The sequence below is a fragment of the Squalius cephalus genome (assembly GCF_949319135.1).
Source record: "Squalius cephalus genome assembly, chromosome: 15".
NCBI classification, from domain to species: Eukaryota; Metazoa; Chordata; class Actinopteri; order Cypriniformes; family Leuciscidae; genus Squalius; species Squalius cephalus.
The window spans coordinates 31,159,308-31,174,165 of NC_137136.1; the positions used below are offsets into that span (position 1 = coordinate 31,159,308).

At 38.5% G+C, this 14,858-nt stretch overlaps 1 protein-coding gene across 5 annotated transcripts in view; it reads left to right on the forward strand.

Moving 5' to 3' along the window:
• arnt (aryl hydrocarbon receptor nuclear translocator) overlaps nucleotides 1–14,858 on the forward strand; it is a 30,886-nt gene that overhangs the window by 13,988 nt on the left and 2,040 nt on the right. The window contains exons 8-20 of one of the 5 annotated variants that reach the window (XM_079894193.1): nucleotides 374–439; nucleotides 512–597; nucleotides 705–781; nucleotides 3,617–3,751; nucleotides 4,453–4,527; nucleotides 7,468–7,619; nucleotides 9,643–9,765; nucleotides 9,925–10,006; nucleotides 10,821–10,860; nucleotides 12,540–12,636; nucleotides 12,719–12,905; nucleotides 14,185–14,368; nucleotides 14,439–14,584. In XM_079894193.1, the coding sequence (XP_079750319.1) occupies nucleotides 374–439; nucleotides 512–597; nucleotides 705–781; nucleotides 3,617–3,751; nucleotides 4,453–4,527; nucleotides 7,468–7,619; nucleotides 9,643–9,765; nucleotides 9,925–10,006; nucleotides 10,821–10,860; nucleotides 12,540–12,636; nucleotides 12,719–12,905; nucleotides 14,185–14,368; nucleotides 14,439–14,584 (1,450 nt within the window). The remainder of the gene's footprint in view (nucleotides 1–373; nucleotides 440–511; nucleotides 598–704; nucleotides 782–3,616; nucleotides 3,752–4,452; nucleotides 4,528–7,467; nucleotides 7,620–9,642; nucleotides 9,766–9,924; nucleotides 10,007–10,820; nucleotides 10,861–12,539; nucleotides 12,637–12,718; nucleotides 12,906–14,184; nucleotides 14,369–14,438; nucleotides 14,585–14,858) is intronic. The other 4 variants (XM_079894195.1, XM_079894194.1, XM_079894196.1 and 1 more) reach the window with 4 other exon arrangements.

The window sequence follows — 14,858 nt, forward strand, 5'->3', positions numbered from 1 at the left end:
TATATGAGCTCCGTATTCTAACTGTATCATACTATACGAGCCATAAAAGCCTGATTTATCAGATATGTCACAAAACATATTACACATATGCAAACATTTTTTTAATTAGAATTTTTTTGTTCCATTTAAAAAAAGAAATATCTTCCTGACTATTTCATATGTCAGGCTTTACAGGGTTATGGACACGATATTAGCAAACACATTTTTGCTCCACATATTCTATTCCTATGTATACATTAGTCAACTCAACTAGTAGGTCAAGTTATATGTCGTTTGCATGCATGAGAAACAAGTATATTTTTTGGAAAAAGTATTAAATCTTAATATCAAAATTTCTCAAATGCTACATTGATTGTAATGTGTGTGTGTTCAGATGTGGAGTGTGTCCAGTAGAGCCAGTATCCATGAACAGACTCAACTTCCTCAGAAGCAGAAACAGGTATAGCATCTCTCTGTCTGTAGATCTCAGTCCACAAACAGACATAGATGAAGATCATCTCTTCTTCTGCAGGAATGGATTGGGTCCTCCTAAGGACGGTGAACCGCAATATGTGGTTGTGCACTGCACAGGCTTCATCAAATCCTGGCCTCCTGCAGGTAACACAATACACAGGAAGACCCTATTGTTCACTGATATTACCAGAGTTCAGTCAGTAAACAGCTGGAACTGATATTGTCCTTTGAACTCTTTCTCTTTCTTTCAGGAGTGACTCTCGCTGAAGAGGAGGCTGATAATAATCAGGGAAATCGTTATTGTTTAGTCGCCATTGGAAGGCTACAGGTACTCTTTCCCTTCCATTTTATTTAAATTTCCAATGAATTAGTCTTGTCACATTTGAAGGAATAATTCTGTCGTCATTTACTCAAAACTTACCTCATGTCTTCCTAAAAAGGAGAAGTTTAGCAGACCGTTCATGCTGCTTTCTCTTCACTTTGTGTAAAAGAGTAACATCAGCATTCTACTAAACATCTACCTTTGAGTTCAAAAGACGGTCATATGGGTTTGGAACAAAACAGGGTGAATAAATTATGACCGTGTTTACTTTTAGATTAACCATTTATTCAATGTCTCATTAATGACCAACACCTCAAAAAAGACTAGTTCATCTAAAAATGAAAATTCTGTAATTTTTGTATCCACCCATGTGCCCATCTTTAAAACACATGAAACAAATTAAATTTAACTAAATTCAATGAAACCTGAGAGATTTCTCTCTCAATTGAAAGTCCATTCCACCAAAACTTGGGCTTTTATTCACTCAAACATTGATCAACTCACATAGAGCTCATCAAATATGGAAAACGTAAGCTCAAATAAGCTTGCTTGATGAGCGAGAATCAATGCGGTTTGTTTTTGCATTTGAGTTTTCATTACCATATTTGATGAGCTCTATGTGAGTTGATCAATGTTTGAATGTGAATAAAAGCCAATAATCTGTTCAACATCTGAACAGACGCGGTCGCTTTATAAGACTTGGTTTAGACCAACTGATTCATATTTTACAGTATTTTTAAATCGTTAAGTCTCGTTTGTGTGGACTTACAATGTTGGGACAGAAATCTCTGTGGTTTCATTTTTAAAGGGGTCCTATTATGCTTTTCCACTTTTTCAACTTTAGTTAGTGTGTAATGTTGCTGTTTGAGCATAAAAAAGATCTGCAAGGTTACAAAGCTCAAAGTCCACTCCAAAGGGAGATATTTTATTTAAGAGATTCCACTTTCCATGAACTACAACGAACGACTTGTTTGGACTACAAAGCAATATTTCCTGATCTTATGAAGTCACAGTGTTACTCATTTAAATAATCCCCACCCATGGAATACGCAGAAAAAGTGGACGAGGCCTGGTTGAAAGAGAGACAGTTTTTTCCACAACGTTTTCAAAATTAATTTGTTTGACCTTCCTAAGGCTGATGAACTTAGAGTGGTTAATTTATTTTAAACACTGTTCACATTTTATGGCGAACAGCTTGTTTTCTATAGCTTTTGTAAGCTCTCGTTTTTGTAAGACGCTCCATAGGAAAATTAAACATGGTTTTATGATCGACTACTGTTTCTATTACCTTAGTTTTCCGACAAATATCACGATTAAATGGTGGATGACACTGTATCTATAATGTAAAAGAAAATTACAAAAAACATATTACTCTGAAACGTCCTGTGAAATCCGTGATTGAAATCCGTTCTGGACGATCCCCTTGTTTGTTAACATTGTCAGGGTCTGAATCAAGCTCGAATTGGTCTGAAATTTACGCCATTGTTAATATTTACACTAGGGCTGTGACATTAACGCGTTAATTTCGATTAATTAATCTGAGAAAAAATAACGCGTTAAAAAAAATAACGCAGATTAATCCATTCCATATTGACCTTTGAACCTGGAGCCGTTCTAGCCACCATTCGACTGTGTAAAATGAAGGAGGGAGACGAGAACGCGCTGGCGCTGCCTGGATCATTGATTGGAACATTTACTTCTAAAAAAACAGCCGGCATTTCAACGTTGATTCACCGGTGAACGTAAGGGACCAAGGTCGAATCAATGTTGGATTATGTTTCGATTGTGCAAAACGAATCAACGTTGAAATCGTGACGTTGTTTCACCGTTGATGTCGTGACGTTGTTTCATTGTTGATTTCGTGACGTTGTTTCACCGTCTCTTCTTTCAATATGGGTGAATAAAGATTGAATGTCGACGTTGAACCAATGTTGAATTATGCTTCGGTTTTGCAAATTGAATCAACGCTGATATCGTGACGTTGTTTCACCGTCTTACCTTTCATCATGGGATAATGAGTCATGACAATGCTGACTGAATTTGTGATTGTGAACTGTACACTAAAATATTGTTAACTGTCAAATTACTTGCAGCAATGGCTTAATTATACACATTTAATAAAAATATAACACATGCTCAAGATTGTAAAACAAGTTTTATTCTGAAAAAACAAAAGTCTAAAAATACTTTCTAAAACAGATGAAATACATCTCAAACTTTAAATTGCAGCATTTTCGAAGTAATGTTAAAAAACCTGTAAAGCAAGTGTAAATAATGTTCATAATTTAATGTTTAATATTAAATGTATAATTTAATAATGTTCAATAATTTAATAATGTTCAATTGTATTGTATTGATTATTTGCTATGCACAATTATTTCAATGCTCACCCTTTGAACATTATTTCAATAACATGTTCAACACAATTATTTTTAATTGATTGACAGCCCTAATTTATATGCGATTAAAATGCGATTAATTTCGATTAATTAATTACAAAGCCTCTAATTAATTAGATTAATTTTTTTAATCGAGTCCCGGCCCTAATTTACACTAGAGTAAAGCTCTGTTATGGAGAGGCGTAACATTTCCCGAACACGTGCTAAGCGGTCCCAATCACAACACACTGGGCCAGCTGACCAATCACAGCACATTTCGTATTTCGGAAGGAGGGGCTTCATCGAAATCATAACAGGACCCCTGTAATATGTGTTTCAAAGATGAATGAAAGTCTTATGGGTTTGGAACGAAATGAAGGCGAGTAAATAATGACAGAATGAAAAAAAAAAAATGTGTGAACTATCCCTTGTAGTTCCTCTCTGACCTCTGTTTTTCATGCAGGTCACCTGTTGCCCAGGCGACAAAAGCATAAATAACATCAGTGTTCCAGTGGAATTTATTTCCCGCCACAACTGCCAGGGCATGTACACCTTTGTGGATCACCGCTGTGTGTCAACGGTGGGCTACCAACCTCAGGTGAGTCAGGCTGGACCTCATGGCCAAAGGAAGTCATTTCTGGAGAGCAGGGTGTTAAGATGCCTCTGCATTTCTTGAGTATAGCTGATCAGCTTCAGGTTTTCATTGTCTGAACATAATAAAATATCTATAAAATGGTTTTGGAGGGCCGAAATCATTGACTGAAACTGTGACGTTTAATTAGCACTTCTCCAATGCCGAGTTTTGACGGTGTCAGTGTCTATTTCATGCATGCAACGTGGATTTACTGCAACAAGTAAACATGCCAGCCGTGTGGACGCCAGGGCTGGGTTGACAAGAACGAGTTCTAGTTTTTCATTTTGATGAACCGAGCTCTTTTAGTCTATTCTGTTTTCTGCCATCCAATAATATATGCACTATATTGCATATTCATTGTATTTTTAATTAACATGTCTTCATTATTTAAGGAAGCAAGTTACAGCCACCTTTTAAATGGTTACATTTCATGACATGGAAAAGAAATATAATTATATAATTGAAAAGTTGATATAAAAACTTCTTTATGTAAATTTTAAATGTTTACATATACAGTTTTTATTTGGGTGTTGATTATTAAATAAATTGGATGAATTAATTGATTACTTCGGTTTCAGCTAAATGAAAAAGCTTTAATTTTGGTTTGGTGTTTCAGTAAACTATTCATTTCATTCACTTGTGTTTTGTGTTGTTATGTGACACAGGAGTTACTGGGGAAGAACGTTCTGGAGTTTGCACACCCAGAAGACCATGGCTTAGTGCGAGACAGCCTTCAGCAGGTGTGTGGGTTTGCGTGGGACATCACGCTGAAATATTCAACACGTTACAACACTGTAGAAAACTGTATGATCGTTATGACAACGTGAAATAAGCAATTTTCAACTTTTTTATTATTCATACAAGATTCAACTAGTTTAAAGGGTACATAACATGCACAGTTTCACCTAATCTCATGTTAATCTTGAGTACCTATAGAGTAGTAGTGCATCCTTAATATATCCAAAAAGTGTTTAGTTTTATTATATTTATAATAGAAAAATACAGCTTTCCGATTCTCTCCGGAAAAAGCCGAAGTCCTGGAGGCGGAGCTATAGAGTCAAGCGGTAGTGCTTGATTTCCAGCAAAAGACAGAAATCTGATCCAGTTGTACTTACATGAATGGGGTCTTTTATCACTGGGACCGCTCCACGTTTTAATAGCAAACGATTTGCAAATCCAGCGTCAACCTGGGCCTTGTTAATAAAACATTCGTCACTGAAATGACCAGAACACACAACCGCACTTCCTACACTCCGTTGCTGCCCCGGAAAAACAAACTGCATCCACTGTTCCTGTAACACTGGGTTCTTTGGAAAACTGAACACGGTAAGCTTTCCCTCACATCCAAAAACACACTTTTTTGGAGACATTCTTGAACAAATCCTATGCAGCGCTGCCGATGATTTCCTGTTGAAGCGCGCTGATGTGCGCGGTCTCGTTCTCCTCTGGTCGACGTGTGCGCGGGCGAGCTTTTCCGGGAGAAATGCTCATATGAGTTGTTCCACTCTGGTCTACGTCATTAGATCCACGGTCGAAAAAAAACCAGCCGAAACTTGTACCAACCCGGAAGTAAGATTTTCGGCACAGAAATTCTCCGTTATTCGTCCAAAATATTTTTTTTAAACTTTGCCCATGTTTAGCATGAGAATCTATCTCTTTAACACTGTAAACAACTCTGAATACATGAAACACCATTTTACCCCCCCTTTAAGTCAGTTTAATGTAATTTGTTGAAATGACGTAAACATCCAAGTTGATTTAAAAATTTAAGGCAGCAGTTTTTTTTACAGTGAAGTTATTGTAATTCAGATATTGTATTTTATGTGCATGGCTAGAAATGTTTGCTTTTATAAAATGGCAGTTATAGCTAGACTTGTAGTCAAGACCGCCTAAACCGAGACCAAGACACTACCAAGACCAGAGGGTATCGAGACCAAGTCAAGACCAAGACCAAGACCAAGACCAAGTCGAGACCAAGACCGAGACCAAGTCGAGACCGGAGAAAAAAAAAAAAAAACAGACTAGTGTTGAAGCTAAGCAATAACTATGAATTCAAGAACAGCATCATACTAGGGTTCAGCCGCAGTTTACATTCAATACATACAGTATTAGACGGTATTACTTCAACTACACAGGCAGAACTATACAGAGACAGACCATGTCATGTGTGTGACTGTGAGCTCACTGTAAATGTTTTTGCAGACTGGGTGAGATCAACTATGTGTAGCAATTGCATGACGGCTGTTACTGCACTATTAGAGGATTGAGACTCCCTTAACTTTTGTGTACTGTTGAGGACTGACATGACTGGTACTGACTGGTTCATCTGACAAAACATCAAACACCTCCAACACCATCTTGCTCCTCCAACAACTGTCTAAAGAATGAGAGATATGTAACCAATTGAAATTATACTTAATGTGTAGATGAAATTGTAACATCAAATTAAAGATACACAATTATAAACTTGGATTAGGCCTAATGTTTAGTCAACACAACGGAGATATGCAGATGATATTTAAAAGACCATTTATTTAGTCTAACACCATCTTAAATACAATACTGTAATCAAACGACACACACACACACACACACACACACACACACACACACACACACACACACACACACACACACAGAGATATCAAAGACACAAATTCATCTAAGCAAATGCCTGCCTATCTCTGCCGATTTCGGAGTCTCCAAATGAATCCATTCTGCAACTTTAAAATACATAATAAAATGTTTAAAAACGAAATTATAGGCTTAAGTGCAGGATCCGAAAGTTGGTCGTTTTGTCGCTATGATTACACACACACACACACACACACACTGTTTGCGGTGCGCTCAGTCATCTGTCAGTTGTGCAGTTACCCAAAATCTCCTGAATGAAGTTAAAACCCATCATGTCACTGATATGTGTTTTTTAAATCAAGTGATCAAAGTGCTCGTTGCCGCTGCGATCAGTGGCGCGGATAAAGTGTTTTCTCGTGTGGCTCGCGCACACACCGCACCGTCTTCACTCGGACGCGCGCTTCAATCTGTTCCGTTGCGGATAATAATATTGCATTATCGAACGTTGTGTCGTCGTGGATATTGTAGTATTGTATTGCTAAATCCCCCGACCACTATGTCGGTCTGAGACAGCAAGACCTAGACAAGACCGAGAGGTCCGAGACCAAGACCAAGACCAAGGACCGTCAAGGCCGTGACAAGACCGAGACCACGTAAAAGTGGTCTTGAGACCGGTCTCGAGACCAAGACCAGTCTCGAGACATACATCACTAGTTATAGCATACGCCAATGTTCAATACATAATTAAATGCATTATTAATTACAATCAACACAATATGTTGTATGCCATATAAATTGGCAAATTGACAAAATTCAGTTAATGTGCGATTAAAGATGTGCATGTATTGGCCATTAGATCTGAACATATTCTTTGCACAACACACTGTAGCTTTAAAGCCGGTCACACTAAGGATGATAGCTATAACGATAAAGATAATTCTGAAAATCACTTTCAGGACGATTATTTCCAGCTGATGAATAATGAAAACTTCGGTTTAAAAATACTGACAGCCAGTCAGAATCCACCCTTACTTTAAAGAGCTTGAGCATTTAAAGCTGCAGACATCCTTTGTGTATGTATAAGTGACCTTTGACCCTCGATGTAGGTGGTGAAACTGCGAGGTCAGGTGCTTTCGGTGATGTTCCGGTTCCAGTCTAAATCCCGTGAGTGGATCTGGATGAGAATGAGCTCATTCACCTTTCAGAATCCTTTCTCTGAAGAGATCGAGTACATCATCTCCACCAACGCCAATGTCAAGTTAGTATTGAAATGCATCACGAAAACACAAGACCAGATACACACACATACACACAACAGCACCACACACACTTGAAGGTGATTAATTACACTTGTGTGAACTGACTTATTGCAAAAGTTGTTTGCTGATATTATGTGCTATGATGATGCTGTGTACATTGTGACCTAAGTTTTGAAAGGTTTTTGGGGCCACTGTTTAAGTGCCGTGACATGCCAAGCCAACAGCAAATCTGTCGGGTCAGTGTTCGCCACCCGTCGGCTGTAGTCGGGCTCACACCTGGGGTGGCAACTCACCCGATCCAGCGTGTTTTATCTGCACTGGTGAGAGAGATCACTCTAAATTGGCTGTTCAGTTTAGCGAAAGACTAAGCAAGTCAAGATGACTGTTCTGGTTTTACTTTGTCTTCCCTGAGCATCTCAATATGCAGATATTTTCATAACAGCCGCCTGGAATGAAGAAAGATGAGCGTGATTGATATCCAAATCTTACCAAAATGGAGTTCTTAAGATTTCTTACCTAAATGGTAAGAATTTGCTGCTTTGTTTAAGTCCTAGTTTCGTTTTTCCTTTTTGAAGGACAAATATAGACTATTGATGCCTGCTGATATAGACAGGTATTTCCTCAAGCTAGTGGACACAACAGTCGTCTTTTGAAGCCGTTAGTTCTTTGACGCCGGCTCGGCTTGATGTGTCACGGTCTTAACACTTTAAGATTGTTTTAGCCTCATGTTATTCAGTGTTGTCTAATGTAGAATGACTTCATACAATGTATAAAAGTGTTTTTATGATCCAAGGTTAATTCCTGTTGAGGTAATCAAATGTAAATGTATCAGTTTGTTTGAAGGCATGTGTTCATGTCTGGGTCTTATTTCACCCCAAAATAATAAAAAAAAGACATATAGATAATAGAATTTGTTCTATATAAGAAACTATGTAGATAAAGACAAAGAATATATAAATAAAGAAAATTGTGCTGCTTTTATGTATTATGACATCGTGAAATGTGACATTTCGTGACAATTAAGCATATTTACCTCCTTAATGTAATGCAGAAATATATTTATTTCAGTTATTAACACTACCGCAAAAATATTTGGGGTCGCTACTTTATTTAAAGTCTTTTAGGCTCACCAAGGCTGCATTTGTTTGATAAAAAATACAGTAAAAACAGGAATATTGTAAAATATTATTACAATAAAATAACTCTTTTTATAATTGACTGTAATTTAAAATGTAATTTATTCCTGTGATCAAAGCTGAATTTTCAGCATCATTACTCCAATCTTTAGTCACATGATCCTTCAGAAATAATTCTATGATGATTTGATGCTCAACAAATATTTCTTAATATTATCAGTGTTGTGGTGCTTCATATTTTTGTGGAAACCATAATACTTTTTTTCTCAAAATGATTTGATTAGAAAATTCAAAAGAACAGCATTTATTTCAAATAGAAATTTTTTGTAACATTATAAATGTCTTTACCGTCAATTTTGGTTCATTAACTTTCTTAATAAAATAAAAAAAGGCTTATTTATGCTGATTTAAATAAAGTCATTACAGTAATAAGAATTTCCATTGTGAGTTACAAACAAAAATGAACATATAAATAGTTTATTAAAGGGGTCATATGATGTGATTTCTTTAGTGTGTTATGTGGCTGTTAGTGCAAGTACAAGATCCGCATATTTACAAAGCTCGAAGTCTCAAGCCCAGAGAGATATTCTTTATAAAGGTTGAGGCTCAGCCACGAAATAATGCTCGTTTTAGAACCATCATATGACCCCTTTAAAACTAAACACCTGGACACAATTCACAAAGAGAATTTGAGGAAAATGTGCTTAATTTTAAAACGCTGACCTTTTTTGTGCAAAACACATTTTCACATTTGTTTTTGATTGTCGGGGTGAACCATGATTCAGACATGCTTTGCCTAGATTGAGCCGTATGTGTCTTGAGAGCGAGCGTGTTAATTCAGCTCCACTCTCTGTCTTCCACCAATCCCTCTGGTTTTGCGTGACAGTAGAGGTCCGAATCAGGATTCCCTGTCCCCCCTTTCCTCCCCGGGGGGGTCACTGCCCCCTTCACTGGGGCAGAGCAGTCCTAACTGCCCCTCCACACCCAGCCCAGGTCAAGCCACAGCCAGGTGAGAGCAGTGGGACTCTCTCTCTCTCTCCGTGTGTCTCGGGTGACCCTGTCGGTGGTAGATTAACCAGCATGCTCTCTCTCTGGTGTTGGCCGGTGGTGGGTCTGAAGGTCATGGCGGTAGGACTGCACTGACGTCAGTGGTGTTTCTCTTCTTCAGGCAGATGCAGCAGCAGCAGGAGTTAGACGGAGGGATCGGCAGAGATGCAGCCTATGAAACCAGTCAGGTGTCTCTTCCTCAGGTGAACACACTCTCCTTCTACACCAGTGGTTCTCCAACTCGTTTCATGAAAGCACCAGTCGACTGATTATTATTCAATTCACAAGTTTTAAAAAAATGGTCACATCTTGGTTGTTCGTAGTCATTTTTGTTGTTGGTCACACATTTATATTAGTTTTTACCTACGTTAGATACAATGTACTTATTGTGTTGATGTTGTATTGCAAACACTTGCTCTGCTATTGAGGATGCAGGTAAGGTTAGAGACCGGTTTGATGGTATGTGTAGGTTTAGGGTTGGTTAAGATGTAAGACAACAGGGTTACACTTTATTTGAAGGTGTCATTGTTACAGTGTAATTATATATTTAAATACTGAGTAATATTAAGTAACTACATGTACTTACTATAGGGTTAGGGTAGGATTAGGGTTTGGTTGAGGGTTAGTTGCATGTAATTATGCATAATTTACTGTTATTTCTATGGTAAGTACATGCAACAAGGACACTGTAAAATAAAGTGTTACCGAGAACGGTCAACAGTGTAATCACAGACATTAATTACAGCTGTAATTACAATTGCACGTAAAAACATGTATGTATGTAAAAACATGTATGTATGTAAACAATAAGTGCATTGTATCAAATGATTAATTTAAATGTTAGTACGTAGTACTTAGAGGCTTAATATAAAGTGGGATCTTGTTGTTTTTTGTTACAGTACCTTTAAGATTGTATGTAAATGATGAGCACTATCAGATTTGCTAACTTGTTCACTTAGTGAAGTGAGTTAACAACACAACATAATGACTGTCTTTCTCCATCTGTGTTTCTCTCAGGTTCCAGTGCAGACTGTAGGAGTAGTCAGTGCTGATCACAGTAAGACTCCCCATAAACACACACACACACACACACTCACACTACTGGGGCCCGTTCTTCTTACCTCGCTTAATACATCTGAGATGATTTGACAGATGCCAGATCTTCTAACTGTGATAACTGATCTCTGACTAATTTGGTTCTGTAAACGAGTTGTCTGAGATTACTGCCTGTTCTTGTGTTCATTGGAAAGGGTGGATGTATCGATACTCAAAAACATGATCAGCAATGCAGCGATTGGCTTATGGCAAGACAGCAACATAATGATGATATATTATAAAAGAACATCACACACCTGACAGAAAACTTGATGAATTTCAGGACCTAAATCTCTCAATGAGTAAAACTGACTGGTAGACTACACAATAATAATATTATTTTAAATTATTATCATCCCTGGTTCATTAGCTACTCTTTTAAGAAAGTTGCAGTGGCTGAGACAGACTTTTAAGTATAAACTCCACTTAAAAAGATGCAATCTGGTCCAGTTTACATGAAATAAGATTTGAGTTTATAATACAAAAACAGGTTTGAGTTTATGGACCTGTTGCCATGACAGCAACTCCAGGATGAGCTTCGAAGAACCTAACGATCAAACGTCAACCGTAAAATCCAGATAACGGAGTAATCTATGTATGAAGACAGACACGCATTCAGAATCAATGGAAACATAATTTGTTTACAAGTAAACTACAGAATAAGCTACTTTTTAATTTGCCCCATAAAATACTTTAAAATAATAAAATTAGAAAAAATGTTTGTTATTATATTACTTTGAGATGTAAATTTTACTACAAAATATATATGCATGTCGTAATTATTTTGTTAAACAACTATTATTTTTGGCAGTTAAAGATCTGATCTGCTGCTTGATGGCTACGTTCAGACCGCAGGCAAAAGTGGCCCAATTATTTTCTATTTACAACTCAGATCCGTTTTTTTTCATAAGTGTGAACAGCACAAACCTCGTGAAATCTGATTCTGATTTGGGTCACTTCCATATGTGTTACTACATCAAATACAGGTCTGATGTTTTGCAAACTTTTACATCACCCTATTTCAACATTTGTCACAATTCTGTGCTTGATGGGAGCCACTCCAAAGATCTTACATACCGGTGGTTCTTTGGTCACTCTGTAAATATGGAAGACGGCAGTGAAGTTAGCCAGTGGCGAGATGGTGAGCTGTTATTCTCGTAAGCATTACAGTGACAGCTCTATAAAAGCAAAACGTTGCTCTTTCTCCTGATCCTCGTCTGCATCCTCAAACAAATTCACTGGCTATATCCTTAACTTAAATGAGCATGTAAATGCTGACGTTAGTAATCTCTGTGTTTACTTGCGTATAATTCTGTGCTGCGTGCCGACTTTGTTATTGTTCTTCTGCACATGTGGGTTAGTTCAGGATCTGTTCGAACTCAAATTTTATATTAGCCACATTTAGAAAATAATGTGAAATGCCAAACAAATAAATTGGATCTGAGTAATAAATGAGAATTGAGCTCTAAGCCTTGCAGTGTGATTGTAGCCAGAGTCACGCAGAACATGCAGACTTTTTAGTGACACACACCTAATATCAAACATGACTCAAAAGGTTTGGTTTCGATAGTGTTTTTTTATTTCTAACCCAGTCTCAATTCAGCGTCAGTGATTTAACACGTCTCTCTCGGTCTCCCTCAGACTCTAAGGCCGTGTCATCCAGTGCCTCCAGCGGACAGCAGGTTTACCCACCAGCAGCGTCTTTCCCCAGTTCTTCATGTCCCAGCGAGCCCTTCAGGTACCACACACACCCCTCATCATTATCCTGCTGTTGGCATGCTCTTGCTCGCGCTCCTCTGACTGTGCTCTTCTGTTCTCAGGTCAGCAGCGATGGCCCAGCAGATGGTGCCGGTGTCTCATTCAGCGGGTCAGATGCTGGCGCAGATGTCCCGTCAGAACACGCCCTCTGGAGTCCCCGTCAGCAACAACAGCCCCATCCAGGCCCCGGCGGGACCCTCGGCGCCCCCGGGAGTCTGGTCTGCCACACGACCTTCCTTCAGCACACAGGTAGACATTTCATGCCTATAGGGCAGACCTGGGCATTGTATGCACATCAGGCCCTCTGGCTATCCTTGACCGGCCCGCGTGAAGTATTTGGTAAATTAGAGCTGGAGTCCATAACTTTTTTTGTTTGTTCAAAATGTACAAAAATTATATATTGAGCGAGAACATCATGAATACATTTTCCAAATCGTGTTTTTGTCTTATCGTGAATAACTATGGTACACCTATAATCAGTGTTTATATTGGGACTATTTTAGGCCGGTCGGGTTAACCGCTGCAGAGTAGCCCAGTGCCTGCGTGACTCGTCATAGACATGAGAGAAGTGGCTCCGGCTGCAGTGTTCTTCCGCAAGACGCATGCAGTTCTGCTTATTAACCACTAGAGTGCCAAAAGTTCTGGACAGCTGCTTTAAAAGTCAAGGCAACTGATTTTTCTACATAAATGCCAGCACTTTTGGGGCATTTAAAAAAAAAAATTTTTTGTGATGCTGGTCTTTGAAATACTTATTTTTTTGTATAAAGTTGTGATGCTAGATTTTGAAACACAGCAAAAACAGCATTTTCAAAACTCTTTTTGTGAATGTTCATTAAATAGTGATATAATTGTGTGCTCCACATTTCCTGTTTTTTTATGAAGAGAAATAATATATTGGGAAGAACTGAGTTAAGTGTATTGGTCCGTCCCACTACAACCGCCCAAGTTACTCATGTGGCCTCTTGGGGAAATTAATTGCCCACCCCTGCTATAGGGGGTGCGAAGATACTGCAGGGGGGGGGGGGGGGGGCGCGAGAGATCAGCAGAAAAAAGAAAAAAAAAACAGCCGTTGCAACGGCGTTCAAGTGTGTGTAGCGGTTAGCGCTCTGCCTTACTGTTATAAATTGGTGCTTTTAAATAAGAGCATCACTGAAATATTTAAATGTTTTTGTTTAATTAAAGTTCTGATCTATTATGCTATATCAATGACATTACAAAGTGAAACTACTGCAGGTGTTCTTCATTGCACGTTTTTACATTTAAAAAAAAAAAATCTGTGTTTTTATTGGCAGCAGATTTTTTTTAAAGGTGTAAAGTGCGACCAAACGAGTTTGAAAACCACTGCTATAGGGAGAGCGTTTTTTTTTTTGGTCCAGTTACTGTATTTTTGACTGTTAACTGTGTTTTATGCTTGGTCAAAAAAAAAAAAAAAAAGAATTATTCCAAACTTTTGACTGGTAATGTATATAATTGATTCCTTCACTGTACATGGTGATAATGCCCATTTTGTTGTAAATGCTCTGTCCAGCAGGTGGCAGGTCAAGTTGGGAAAAGTCAGTCATCTCAGTTTAACATGGGTGGTTTCAGCTCCGCCCCAACATCTTCCACTTCCTCTTCCTTTGGCCAGATGGGCGGAGCTTCTGCTTCAATGGCAAACGCATCAAGTTACCAACAAATAAACAATCACACCAACCCCTCAACTAATGGATATGGTAAATATTTTGCAGCATATTTATAAAAATAAACCGTTGTCCCTGTTCCAGCTCTCACTTTTGCGTTTAGGTGACGTTAGTCAGATGGCAGCGCAGTTCAGCTCCAGGCCAGCAGAGGGAGTTACAGGGTGGCAGCAGTGGCAAAACCAGCCACACACGCAAGGCACTGCAGACACACACCCGCAGTCTCAAAACAACCAGCCAGAGATGTTTCAAGTGAGTGAGGAACAGACCCACGTTTAATCATTTACTGTATGCTTTACCTGTACGCCACCGCTCTCCAATCGCATTCACACTCGGACATATTCAAACAGGCTTGATGTCAGAAACACTGAAGCAAGGGTTGAAGTCAAGGCTGTCACATGACTCAGCCAGGGTTCCCACAGGTCTTAAAATCAGGTTTATAAAATGGAAGACTTAATGTTCATAATTAAAAGACCTGCATTATGCATAAAATCTTTTTTTAAGATTTTTTCGTGGCACTTTCATT